This window comes from Calcarisporiella thermophila (genome assembly GCF_041956535.1).
Source record: "Calcarisporiella thermophila strain CBS 279.70 unplaced genomic scaffold VTP21scaffold_22, whole genome shotgun sequence".
NCBI lineage: Eukaryota > Fungi > Calcarisporiellomycota > Calcarisporiellomycetes > Calcarisporiellales > Calcarisporiellaceae > Calcarisporiella > Calcarisporiella thermophila.
The window spans coordinates 231684-245417 of record NW_027192212.1 but is presented as its reverse complement, the minus strand read 5'-3'; the positions used below and the strand labels follow the sequence as shown (position 1 = coordinate 245417).

The window sequence follows — 13734 nt, the reverse complement described above, 5'->3', positions numbered from 1 at the left end:
AAGAAGAAAAAAAATAGAAACAGGGAATAGAAGAATGAATTTAGAAAAGCGAGGTACAGTATGGAATTAATGAGAATGGGCCTATCAAACACCGAGCGAAGCAATTTGAGTGGATATCACGCGGCCAATATTAGAGATTTCTAAAATAGAGCGATAGCCCAAACTGGGAAGATAGGGATCAATCGATTGGGAAGATTTGAGCTGCCCTGATTAGAGGGAGGAGCAAGGATTACAATCGACACGCACACCATACCCAAGGCGAGGGGTTTAAATAGCCGCGCTCGGATCTGTCTTGAGCTCGACACGGGGGGGGGGGGGGGAAATGGCCCAGAGTGCGGCCTTGTTTTTTCGAACCGTCCTCCGTTTCGTAGGTTTTAGCTCGCTCCTCTCAGAAGCGATGCGCAAGGAAGCACTAGTGTTTGACCTAGAATCGGTGTGGAAATAATAAGCGCTCAAACCTATCCGAGTGAATCATCCGGCTTAATCTACTTGGATCGGGGATTCAGGTAGCGATGGTGGTGCTTGTGTGTGGGGGGCGATCGAGGGCCTTGTCCTGCTAGAGGAGACCGCGCCTCGAGAGAGGCGCCTACAGACGCCGTATAAGAGGAGTGTGATCTCTGGGGATCCGCCATCCTCACCCTCAAAAGTTAGGGAGACGGCGAGAGAGCCTGGACTAGTGCCGAGTTCCATAAATATCACCATGCGAAACGGTGGTCACGCCCCCTCCCTCCCCCCTCCTCCACCTTCTCGCCTTCTCGCCCCCCAATGCTGGGCCGGTGTGGTTTCCCTTCTCTCTGGAAGAGCGAGGGTGGCCCAAACCTCAGGCCGCGAACCAATCGGCACAAGATCAAGGCTTCAGGTGTAGGAGAGAGCCTGAGCATTTGGCTAGATTTAAGAGCTCGGAAAGGGAATTATGTTATCTCAAACATATTGTGTTTCAGAGGAAATGGGACATCCATCCCAGTTTCCTTTTTGGGCCGATCGCGATTTTCGCCATATGGATGGGGGGCTGGTTCATCGGCATTTGACGTGGCCAAACTTAGATTTTGAGAAGCGCATTTCTAGATGCTCAAACATTCGGGTTAAACTCTATGCTAGTTTAGCTATTTCGAGAATAGCGTGGGCTCTCGCCCTTATGAATTTAGCGGTGAGTTTTCAAGCCTCCCTCCCCCACCTTTCGTCCCCTGCACCTCATCCAAGTACTGTTTACCCGGAATATGCTTGTTTCGCCTGCAGAGACTTCAAGGTACCGCTAGTCCATAAGCAGAGCCAAGGTCCATCAAGGGGAACGAGGAGTGCCCAGAGTTTCCCCCTAAGCATTCTCGATCTCCTCTTGTATTGCCATCATTCTAGTAGTCCATCCGAGGAATCGGAATTCTACATCCCCCCCACGAACGCTTATAGCTTCGTATTGCCCCAAAGTCCCCAAAAGTTTCGCATTCTAAAAATGTAATATTGGCTTCTACAGGGGAATGAAGGGTGAGATGGGGGTTAGGAAAAGCAAGATGCATGGAGGGAAATCCGGGCTGGCGCTTCAGCAATCTGGTTTCACGGACAGTGAAGAGAGATGCAGATTTTTCGCGGGGAATTCGGTGAGGGAGAAGGCTCGTATTGGATGGGTTATCGGGGAAAGGGAGTATTAAGTAGCAATGAAGCATGATAGATATTTAATTCTAATTGGCATAACATTGGCTCTTCAGCCACCATGCAATTTATCAGGATATTAAATGAAAGCTCATAATCTAAATGCTGGAACGAAGTGGGGTAAGTGGCCTGTATGGCGAGGCATGAAGAATGATTGTGCGCTTTCAGGATTAAGCAAGAAGCTAGGATTTGCTTTTGGCCGTGGCGAGCGGTATTAGAAGCATTCCTTATCACTGCAAAACGCACCTCTTCACCCGTTCCTGATGCATTGCTGAAATGGCCGCGTAATCTCCGAACGAGCGGAATTTATTTTCTCTAATTATCCCGATTTTCTCCCCATATATAAATACTCAATTTCCCTACATTGTATTAAGGTTGTCTCTTCTTTCTACTCAATATCGTTTGCTCTTTACATTGGTATAGACGAAAAATTTGGGCTTTCCTCTTGGCCTCTGCGAACTCCTTCGGTCCAGTGCTATTCCACTGAACCTGGATTGAGGATAGCTCGGTTGCCTGCCAAATGGCCCCACAACATCCATCTTCCGTGATGATGATGCAGAGTTTCACAATAAGACCAACGAAGTCTGACAGGAGGGTGCTCTTCAGTTCTGGAATTGCATATTTGCTTCCGAGATGGGCCTATATATGAGCTACTCGTTCTTATTGCTTTCGCATTGGGGTGTTTCAGCGATATTGAGCAGCGTACTTTCGCATTGCGGCCATCCTAATGGGGACCCATTATCAAATTATCTGGATTAATGTGATAATGACTCGAAGTTGTGTAGAGAATTTCCAGACATGACGAGCACGCTGTACTCGTGGTATGGGCAGGGAAATTCCTAGCACTATCCTTTGCAATGTGGTGCGGATCGTAGCAACCGACTCGGTTGATCACTCTTAATATTGTAAAGGGGTGGACAAGTCCTCCAGTCTGAGAACTCGGCCTATGGAATCCCGCATGAATCGAGCACTTCTGTTGATGATACGGCGAAAGATTTACGCACTTGCGCATCATGCAGGCCTTGGTCTTTGATTGCGTCCGCTTTGTTGGCTCTGGGGTGGATCGATTGGCTTTGTGGTTTGAGGAGGCTGGAAGAATCCCATATTTTTCGTCGCTACCAGTGTTGGGGGTCCATGATATGAAAGAAGAGACTTTGTTCTTTTTTATCAACCTACAATAAAACGTGATCCATTGTAAAGAATACCGGCCGCTTCAAACAAAAGATGGCCATCTTAATGCAGAGAAGCTATTTTATATATACATAATATCCCGGTGCATCCAAGGAAAGCATAATAAAATAAACTTGATTGCATGGGGTCTGCTTCGGGTATCTTTTCACAAACATCGAGTGTTAATCGGAAAAACCGTGCGTGAAGGCAACTTGATCGTAGCAACCAGCCTGCTACAATAGGCAGCCGATGGCGAGGAGCAGTTAGCTCCCACCATGGTTAAGTCGACTATACACATGGGATGTTTATCTCTCAGACTGGCACTTGAATCAAGCACTTTTAGACCTCGATTCGACCGATATGTTGTTTTCAAGCCAAGAGGGATTCTAAAAGTAATAAACTAAGTTTCCCTAAATGTTTCAAACACTTCGCCTCATTTTCTATTTATTTCTTGCAGCCAAATTAAGAAATGCGATGCAGGGATATGGAAGTTGGAGGAGGGGGAATGGGCAATGGGGATGATGGGAGGAATGGAGAACTCGTAAAGCAGGAATGGAAAGAGAGCTACAGCCATCGCCCGAGAATGGCAAGGGAGATGCTCTTGGGATGGATTGCCTCACTTGCTATGGCCGACCGTTGTTTCAACGCATTTTAGTGGATTCGAGATTACCTATAAATTAAAACCAATAGCCGTGCAGGTGTATATTTTTAGCAATTTCTTCAGCTTTATTTGACGCTCGACCTCCTATTACTTCGAATTCATCTTCAGTGCCCATTGATTAAACAACCATTCGAAAATTCGGAGGCATTAGGGCCAATCCTATTTATTTTCTTTCCTTACATCCGTTTTTGTTTTCTCTACCTGCCGGCTCTTTATCCCTGTTTGTATATACAACTCATTATCGATTGAAGGGTAGGCCGTGCACGCTTTTATTATTGCACCCACTTGTGTAATCCCACACTAACATCATGATTTATTCCTGATTTGCTCTTCCCCCATCAACCCTAGCGAGCATCTCTCTTTTTTTTCTATAGGCACTTCAAAATCGCCCTCCCCTCTCCATACTCTCGGACTTTATTCACCCATCAGCTAAATCGACTATGGGCGCGGACGAGGGAACCGTCGCCGACCTTACCAAACTCCAGAACTTCAGCAGCTCTTCGGGCGCTCCCACCGATGATCAGATATGTTACAATCTTCAGACGAGATTAAAGCGTGACCAACCCTACACCCGAATCGGTGCATCGACCCTTGTGGTGGTCAATCCTTATAAACCATTGGAGCTGCTCAACGACGTCTACAGTGAGCAGTATGCAGAGGCATTTTACAGAGATGTGACGGGCAATCATTACCAGCTAGAACCCCATATATACGAGCTTGCGGGACGAGTGTATTTTCATCTGAGACGCACCGGGGATGACCAGGCCGTCATCTTCAGGTACAGTTTGTTAACCCCCCCCCCCCTCTTTCCTCACTCATGGTCTTCCATGCCTCTTGGGCTTCCATTGACTCGTTCTGTGTTGTAGTGGCATTACTGGTTCCGGCAAAACCACCACCTCCCGCCATTTTGTCCAGCAGCTGCTTACGCTTGCAACGCATACCAAAAAGGAGGCCAAGGTTCACACTCGCATTACGGGCGCCCAGACGGTGCTCGAGAGTTTCGGGAACGCACGGACGGTGCAGAACCGCAACGCCAGCAGATTCGGGAAATTCCAGGAGCTGCAATTCAACGAACGCGGGCGCATCACCGGAGCCAAGACCCTGACCTATTTCCTCGACAAAAGCCGGGTGACCGGCGTGCCGCGCGACGAGCGAAACTACCACGTATTCAACGCGCTGATGGCGGGTGCTTCCGATATGGAGCGCGCCCAATGGAATCTGCCCCACGACTTTACCCAGTTTTCATATCTCGGAGGAGTGCGGCCCACCAAGGAGATGGAGGCCCAGGACAGCATCTTGCTTGAGGACTTGCGGGCGGCCCTGAAAGTCTGCGGCATCAAGAGCAAGAACATTGCGCAGATATTCCAATTGCTGGCGGCCATCCTTCACATCGGCAATCTGCAGTTCATCGACGATGTGCGCAGCCAGCAGGCGAGCCAGGACGCGTGCCGAGTGAAGAATCGCGAGGTGCTCGATCACGTGGCCATGCTACTGGGGGTGTCGACGTCGAAGCTGGAAACCACGCTCACCTACAAGCTTAAACTCATCCATAAGGAGCTCTGCACCGTTTATCTCAATGCACAAGCCGCAGCAGAGCAGCGCGACGCCCTTGCACGCACTCTCTACTCCCTCCTTTTCTCCTGGCTAGTTGAGTCGATCAACACTCGTCTGTGTGTGCCCGACGACCCGGCGACGTTCGTGGCCATCCTGGACCAGTTTGGATACCAAAACTTCAAGACCAACACCTTCGAGCACTTCTGCTTCAACATGGCGTGTGAGCGGGTGCAGCGGTTCCTGCAGCAGCATGCGTTCGAGGAGGCGGGGATCAATGCGCAGCTGGCGTCGGATGGCGTGGCGTTGCCGCGGCTCACGGTGATGAGCAACCAGGGGTGCATGGAGTTGCTGGCGGGCAAGGCGGAGCCCACGGCCAACGGCGGGCTGATTAGCTTGCTGGATCGCGACTCGGCCCGCCTGCAAGCAGGCCACTCGGACGCCTCGGACGCCAACCTGCTGGACTCGTTCCAGAAATCCTTCTCCACCCACCCCTCGTTCGGGAAGGTGGGGCAAACGTACGCGTTCGCGGTGAGCCATTTCGCGGGCCAGGTCACCTACACCGTCGACAGCTTCCTCGAGAAGAATCTCGACACCATCTCGCCCGACTTCGTCAACCTGTTCCGCACCGGATCCAACACGTTCGTGGGCGCCCTCTTCTCCGGAAAAGTGCTCTCCACCGAGAGCCATCCCAAGGATGACCGAACGATTGTCAAGGCGCAGCTCTCGTCCAAACCCATGCGCGCCCCCAGCATGAAGCGGCCGAAGCGCAAGCCCACCGTCGACCGGCCCAGCGAAGTCGCTGCGGACGAAATTACGGCCGAGGCCAAACCCGGCGAGTTTTCCTCCGTGGTCCAGCAGCTCTACTCCACGCTGACGGAGCTGTTTACCACCCTCGGCTCCACCCGGCTGTGGAATGTGTACCACATTCGCCCCAACGACGCCGAGTCTCCGGACCAATTCGACTTGAAGCGCGTCAAGCAGCAGGTGCGCGCCTTCCTGCTTCCAGATCTCGCCGCGCGCAATCGCACCGAGTACATGATACCCTATCCTTTTGCCGATTTTATGAGCCGATACCAGTCGATCATCGAACCGTTGAATCTGGACGAGTCACGTAATGATCGCCAGAAGGTGGAGGCGATTGTGGCCATCATGGGTTGGACGGACATTGCGGTTGGACGGGAGAATATCTGGCTCTCGGACACCACTTGGAAGGGGCTCGAGGATCACTTACGGGCGATTGAGAAGGAGGAGCGGGCGAAGCACAAGGCCCTCCGAGACGGGGGCGGCGAGGAGACGGAGGATGGGGAGCCGGGGCGAACGGTCCCGATGCCCGCCGCTCTGCCCACCTATTCCAGTGCCGACCAACTGCTTGAAAAGCCGCGCCGCGACTACATGGACGATGGGGCAAGCTTCGCGGGCACGGAAGATGGGTACAATCGTTTCCGCGGCCAATACGACATGGACGACGGCTCCCTCTACGGGGAGAGCGAGTGGGACGATCGCGCCATGAGCGAGGGCTATGGGCAATACGACACCATGGCGGAGCACGAGGGCGAGAACCACGTGGAGGAGGTCCCTATCACGGCAGGGCGCATCTGGTGGGTTCGCTTCGTGTGGTTCATGACGTGGTGGATTCCCACGCCGCTGCTGCGATACGTGGGCAAGATGGACCGCGAGGACGTGCAGATGGCTTGGCGCGAGAAGGTGACCCTGTGTCTGCTCATCTTTCTGTTCTCGGCGATCATTATCTTTTACATGATTCCGTTCGGCGAGATTATCTGCCCCAACACGAAGTTCATGTTCTCTGAGAAGGATGTGGCCAACCATGCCTCGAAGGAGGATATATTCGTAAGCGTGCGCGGGACGGTGTACGATATCACGAATTTTGCCCACATCGGTCACTCTCCTTATGCCGAGTTTCCTGCTGATCTTGGCCAGATGATGGATTTCGCTGGAAAAGATGTTAGCAATCTATTTCCTCTCCCAATGAATCTGGCATGCCAGGGAATCCCCGATGTGAAAGAAAATACCGTCATCGAGCCCAACATCACCATTACCCTTTCACCCGGTGCCATTCACTATTCAGGTAAAATGCAAACCAACCCAATACTGACGAATCTGCGTCAGGATGATTGGTACACCACACGATTTCTTCCGATCATGAACACGTTTAAACGCGGAAATATCGTGTGGCTAAGATCAGATATCTATAGCCAGGCCATGGACAATCAACGCAGATGGGGCATTATCAATGATGTAGTTTATGATTTGACCGAGTATTTTACTACCGCTCAGAGGCATGAGCGGGAGCCCCAAGGTGTTCCAGGAGTGCCTATTTATCACTGGATTACAAAGGATATCGAGGATATGTTCAGCCGTTTGCCTGGCACCGATTTGACTGAAATCTGGGAAAAGAGACTACCCCTTCCGCCAGATCAGAAAAGCGCCTACCTCAATTGTCTCAACAATGTATTCAAGGTCGGCTATGTGGATCATCGGAAAGACTTCCGCTGCCAATTTAATATATACCTGCTGTTGGCCATCTCCATCCTACTGGTGTCTGTTATTTTGGTGAAGTTCTTGGCCGCGCTGCAGTTTGGCGGAAAACCGAAGCCTGGCGCCCAGGATAAGTTTGTCATCTGTCAAGGTAAGAGTGATTCTTTTGAGGTTGCTCAGCAACCCCCCCCTCCATTCGAAGGATGCTAACAAGTCTTGATCTCCCCTCTATCCAGTCCCTTGTTATACGGAGGACGAGGATTCACTGCGCAAAACGATCGACTCCCTCACCGTGCTTGATTATGATGACAAGCGGAAGCTCCTCTTCATCATTGCGGATGGTATGATCGTCGGCTCAGGTAACGATCGCCCTACCCCGCGCATTGTGCTGGACTTGCTTGGCGTTGACTCGAAGATGGACCCCGAGCCCCTGATGTTCAAATCCATCGGGGAAGGTTCGAAGCAGCTCAACTATGGAAAGGTGTACTCGGGTCTATACGAGTGCGAGGGCCACGTGGTGCCGTATATCTTCGTCGTGAAGGTTGGCAAACCCAGCGAACGGTCCCGCCCCGGCAATCGTGGAAAACGTGACTCGCAGATCATTCTTATGCAGTTCCTCAACAAGGTCCACTTCGATGCGGAGATGACCCCGCTTGAGCTGGAGATCTACCACCAGATGAAGAATGTGATTGGAGTGAATCCGAGCTTCTATGAGTATATCTTCATGGTCGACGCCGACACGGAGGCCATGCCCGACTCTTTGTCTCGCCTGATCTCTTGCATGAGCCACGATGCGCGCATCATCGGCATCTGTGGTGAAACCCAGCTTGGCAACGAAGATAACTCGTGGACGACCATGATTCAGGTAAGCTACGCGTTGAGTCTGTTCAACCTCCCTCCCCACTTCATAGGAGGCTAATCGGCTCCCATTAGGTCTACGAGTACTTTATTTCGCACCACATGGCCAAAGCCTTCGAGTCTCTTTTCGGCTCGGTGACCTGTTTGCCCGGTTGTTTCTGCATGTATCGTGTGCGCACCGCGCAGAAGAACATCCCGCTTATCATCTCAAATAATGTAAGTTCCGATGCTTTTCGTTTTGGATGGGCCCGTTTGCCTCTGACCTCCGTCTCCGATGCGTGTAGATTATTCGCGACTATTCGGACAATCATGTTGATACCCTGCACAAGAAAAATCTTCTCTCGCTCGGTGAAGATCGATACCTCACCACTCTCATGATGAAGTACTTCCCGCAATACAAGATGACCTTCACCCCCCACGCCAAGTGTAAGACGACGGCCCCCGACCGCTGGCACATCCTGCTCTCGCAGCGTCGGCGCTGGATCAACTCTACGATCCACAACCTCTTCGAGCTCATGTTCTTGCCCGAGATGTGCGGTTTCTGCTGCTTCTCCATGCGGTTCGTCGTGTTCGTCGATCTGCTCAGCACCTTCATCCTCCCCGTGTCCGTGATCTACCTGGGCTATCTCCTGTACCTGATCGGCACCTCGCACTCCAACCCCCCCACGGTGGCGTTTGTGATGCTGGCCGCTGTGTACGGTCTGCAGGCCATCATCTTTATCCTGCGCCGGCAATGGCAGCATATCGGCTGGATGATCATCTATCTGGTGGCCATGCCCATCTTCAACTTCTTCATCCCGATCTACTCGTTCTGGCACTTCGACGACTTCTCGTGGGGCAACACGCGTGTGGTGGTTGGGGACAACAAGAAGAAGATCATTGTCGAGGACGATGAGCTGTTTGACGAGAAGATGATTCCGATGAAGAAGTGGAGCACCTACGAGCAGGAGATGTGGGAGCTGGGCTCGATGATGTCGCACGAGTCCGGGCTGACGGCGGTGACGGGCCACACGATGCGCTCGAAGCGGAGCGGGCATGGAAGCGTTGCAGGCAGTGTATATGCCGGGACCAAGGCCGGCAGCGTGTACGGCGGTGGGGTAGGCGGAGGAGGGGAAGACTACGACTACTACCGCGACACAAACGTGACGGCCGCGTCGGAGGAGCGCCGCGGGCGCTCGCGAAGCCCCGCCTCCCACATCATTCCCTACGCGGCGTCGGTGGCGGGCTCCGAGTACAGTCCCCGGCGCCCCGTGTCCCATGCCTTCACCAACTTCACCTCGCCCGCGGAATACTACGAGCGTAGCTCGATGATGCTACGCCCTACCAGCATCGCGGGAATGCCGACCGATGAGGAGATTGTGGCGGAGGTGCAGAGCATCCTGTCGACCGCCGATTTGATGAGTATCACGAAGAAACAAGGTAAACATTCAGGACATACGACGATAGAAGAGCAATGTTGGATGCTGATGTATATTTTTTTTTCACCTCTCTCCTCAATAGTTCGTGAGCAGCTTTCGGCCAGGTTTGGCACGGATTTGACGGCACGCAAAGAGTTCATCAACAAGTGTATTGAGCAGGTGCTGAGAGGACAATCATAACAAAATTTACTGTTTCACGCATCATTTCCCCCCACACCCACTCCCCTTTCTTTTTTCTTAATGTATTCCTTTTTGCCCTGGATATTAATTATTATTTCATGATATTTACTTCACGATGGAAAAATATATATATTCATCCACACTCTATTTTTTAACTCTACTCTGATGTATAATACATTTGATATTTCTCCTTTATTTTCCACCATCCTATTCTTATTGTTCAGAGACTAAATAGATGGTTCCATATGTTTGATATCGGCGATGTATCAAGGAATGCAGTATGAAGTATTGTGGGAAGGAAAGAAACAATATCCTCATTAGTTTAACCTCCTTGAGATTGCTCTACCCACTCTGCTTGGCGACATCATTCATGATTTCCCCCGCTCGGCGAGGGAAAGAATGGGTTGCCCAAAGGAGTGGCTGCGTGTAGCGTAAACTGGTAGCATCTATTTATTCAGCAGGAGGCAGATTCAGAGACATGGGTTGAGTCTTTAGGAAATGGATTTTATTAAGGTTCAAGGAAAAGAGGATCGAGAGGCGAGGTATAAAACGCGAACTGGAAATGAGGACACGCTATTTATGTAAACAGGGAGGCGCAGCATTGTTCAGTACCTCGAAAATCTTCCACAGAGAACACCCCGAATAAGCTTGTGGCTCCGGGGAATTGATTGTCTACCTAAAACTCTAAAAATAACCTCAAAAGCCCTCTCGAAGGAGAGGCCCCGGCGAAATAGGACAAAATCGAGGGCAAGGAGGCGACTAGCCCAAATGAAGGCCAGCCGAGCCTAACCTTGGCCTGCTAACCAGGCCGGATCGAGCTGCACACCCCTCAGGCCCCTGTTTCTTGCCGACACCGGCTCCCCTCCCATTTGCATTGTGAAGTCGCTGCGGCTCTCCACCTGGGCATCTTCTCTGCACCAGCCGCCGTGGCCTGTGGTGTCCCGGACCCTGCCGCGCACATGGCATTTCTGGTGCGCCGAGCCTCCCCTGCTGCTACCGCTTGGGTGACATTGGATTTCCAAGAGAACTTGTCGCAATTAGAAAACCCCCTTCTCAATAGAAGAGCAATTTAGCGTCGGTGGTATTCTGATTGCCGCTTTTAGCCCTTGGTGAGCAATCAGTGACGCTGGATTTGGCTTACCAGCCTCAGCCTTCCGAAGTGTGACAAAAGTGGCCGTGAATAAGAGAAAAAAAATTCCCTGTTCCCCCTTTCTGCATCGAAACAAGTCTATGGTAATAGACGGCTGCACTAGTGCATTATAAATCACCCCCTGTCTCCTTCCTTCTTATCTCGCGGCTTTGTTGCAGGCTTCGTTCCCTCCTTGATAGTTTATTTTTTCCCTCTCTTTCCAATCCTTATCCAGGACACTCCGCCTATCGGGGGGTAATTATTAGCATTATTATGAGGCTACGCACGCTATATGGGCTTCTCTGTATAGGGTGGATGGTTGCGACCACGGGCGTTGCCCAGACATCTACGCCGGATATCCGCCCTCCCGCAGACGCGCTTTCCCCTACAAGCGAAAGCTCCGCAGCTCAGTGGGGTAGCGACTCCTACTCCTCCCCACTCCCTCACACAGGTACACCCCCCAAGTACGCGCTAAAGGACGAAACCAGTGCGGACGAAAAAGGCGGCGTGGGCAAAGCGACGCCCACCGCCTCTGCGTCCGGTTCCAGTTCCGGCTCCACCACGTCCGGGCCTTCCAAAACCTCCACTAAAAAACCGGTCTTCCCCACCGCAACCTCATTCCCTCCCCAGTTCCCCAACTCCAACTACGCACAACTGCTCAACTACTCGCTCCTGTTTTTCGAGGCGCAAAAGGCAGGGAAGCTCCCCCCGGGCTACCGCATCCCGTGGCGACAGGATTCCGTGCTGGACGATGGCCGAGATGAGGGCGTTGATTTGAGCGGAGGTTTTTTTGATGCAGGAAACCATCTCAAATTCACATTGCCACTAGCCTACACCCTGAGCTTCATGGCATGGGGTGCGCTGGATTCATGGGAGGGCTACGCGCTCGCCGGACAGATGGAATGGCTCAGGGATGTGCTGAAATGGGGGGCGGACTGGCTGGTGAAGGCGCACCCAAAGCCGAATGTGTTGTTTGTGCAGGTCGGAGATGGACATGTGGACAATGGTTTCTTCGGGAAAGATGTCGATGTAAGTGAAATGAGCTTATTCCTGCTGTCGTTGATTTTTCCTATCCGAGAAGGAGGCCAACCAACCCTAAAGGGGAAAGGGCCCAAATTAATCTACATAACGGCACAGTTGACATTTACTTAATCCTTATTGACTTTCCTAATTTCTTCTCCCTTCTACGTCAGATTCCAAAACCGCGTCCGGCCTTCAAGGTCGATGAGAAGAACCACGGCACCGATGTGGCGGCCGGAACCGCGGCTGCATTTGCTTCGGTGGCCATGGTCTTCCGCGATCTTTTCAACGAAACCGAATATGCTGATCTGCTCCTCAAGCATGCGGAAGAGGTGTATAACTTTGCCGAAATGGAGCCGTACACGTTTTATTCGGATTCAGTGCCCCAGGCCCGCGACTTTTACAGGTATTTAGTCTGGCCTCTAGGCCGCCCGTTGCTCAAGGGGCGCGATGGCAAGCATAATACTAATGCATGAATTCGACTCTGCCTTCAGATCCTGGTCCTACAAGGACGAGCTGGTGTGGGGAGCGCTCTGGCTCTGGCACGCAACGAAGAACGAGAGCTACCAGTACAAGGCCTCAAACTACTTTGATGTTCTCGAGGTGGGCGGGTCCAATTTCCCCGTCGACTGGTCCGACCTCTCCGGCGCATGCTATGTATTCGGGGCCCAGGCGGACCCCAACAACACAAAGTACCGCAGAGAGGCGGAGCGATACCTCGAGGCCAAGGTGGCTCTGCAAGACGGGAAATGTAGGCTGACAAGGGGGGGCCTGCTGTGGTGCGGGGTGAGCTCGGACCACAACTCGGTCATGCCCGCGCTCAACACAGCCTGGCTGCTCGCCAACTATGCGGAGCGGGTGGACAAGTCCAAACAGGAGAGGTATTATGCCTTTGCCCGGTCTCAGGTGAGTGTGGGGGTGCAAAGCCCTTCTTCCGTCCGTTACCTCGACTCACCCTGTCCATTGACCACACGCTAGTGGGACTATGTGCTCGGCGACAACCCGATGAACATGCCATACGTCTGCGGGGTGCACAAAAACTCGCCCATGCGCCCGCACCACGCAGGATCCCACGGCGGACTCGGCATCCAGCATATCAACGATCCTGCGCCGAACAAGAACATCCTGTATGGGGCTGTGGTGGGCGGGCCCGGAGAAAATGATGTAAGCTTTCCGGATGTCCTCTCGAGACTTCTCCCTCCTCCTCTCTCCTACCTCATAGCTTGCTAACCACCTTCTCTCCCTCCTTCGTGCGGCCAGTTTTTCGAAGACAGTAGGACCAACTACAAAGAATCCGAGGTCGCGATCGACTATCAAGCGGCATTCCAAAACCTGGTCGCTTTCTCCCTGCGCAACGGGACGGCCGATCCATTCTACGTCCATGTGACGGCGGATCGCCCCTCGTCCCCCGACGATCTCTTCGGAGGCAAGCTGCCCGCCTGGGCCATTGCCCTAATTGTGATAGCGTGTGTGTTGGTGGCGGGCATGGCGGCGGGTGGATTCGTGTGGTGGCGAGTCGTCCGACGGAGACGAATGGCGAAGAGCTATGAAATGGAGGTGAACGGCACCTACACCGATCTGAAGTCGGTGCAGGAATGAGGGAA

At 52.5% G+C, this 13734-nt stretch overlaps 4 protein-coding genes across 4 annotated transcripts; 2 read left to right on the top strand and 2 right to left on the bottom strand.

The window, feature by feature from the left end:
- Window positions 1–267: 267 nt before the first annotated feature.
- On the bottom strand, window positions 268–632 carry VTP21DRAFT_5411 (uncharacterized protein; the record flags this gene model as incomplete). Its single annotated transcript, XM_069395930.1, has 2 exons — window positions 268–424; window positions 490–632. 2 exons carry the CDS (start codon window positions 630–632, stop codon window positions 268–270), a joined length of 300 nt encoding a protein of 99 aa, XP_069247979.1.
- A 1736-nt stretch (window positions 633–2368) lies between these two features.
- On the bottom strand, window positions 2369–2876 carry VTP21DRAFT_5410 (uncharacterized protein; the record flags this gene model as incomplete). The annotated part of the gene is made up of 2 exons (XM_069395929.1): window positions 2369–2759; window positions 2821–2876. The coding sequence occupies 2 exons, from the start codon at window positions 2874–2876 to the stop codon at window positions 2369–2371; spliced, it is 447 nt and encodes a 148-aa protein (XP_069247978.1).
- Window positions 2877–3915: 1039 nt separating this feature from the next.
- On the top strand, window positions 3916–9981 carry VTP21DRAFT_5409 (uncharacterized protein; the record flags this gene model as incomplete). The annotated part of the gene is made up of 6 exons (XM_069395927.1): window positions 3916–4253; window positions 4342–7676; window positions 7762–8390; window positions 8459–8599; window positions 8668–9802; window positions 9884–9981. The coding sequence occupies 6 exons, from the start codon at window positions 3916–3918 to the stop codon at window positions 9979–9981; spliced, it is 5676 nt and encodes a 1891-aa protein (XP_069247977.1).
- A 1402-nt stretch (window positions 9982–11383) lies between these two features.
- VTP21DRAFT_5408 (uncharacterized protein) lies at window positions 11384–13729 on the top strand (the record flags this gene model as incomplete). Its single annotated transcript, XM_069395926.1, has 5 exons — window positions 11384–12139; window positions 12304–12536; window positions 12625–13036; window positions 13109–13294; window positions 13391–13729. The coding sequence occupies 5 exons, from the start codon at window positions 11384–11386 to the stop codon at window positions 13727–13729; spliced, it is 1926 nt and encodes a 641-aa protein (XP_069247976.1).
- Between the last annotated feature and the right edge of the window lie 5 nt (window positions 13730–13734).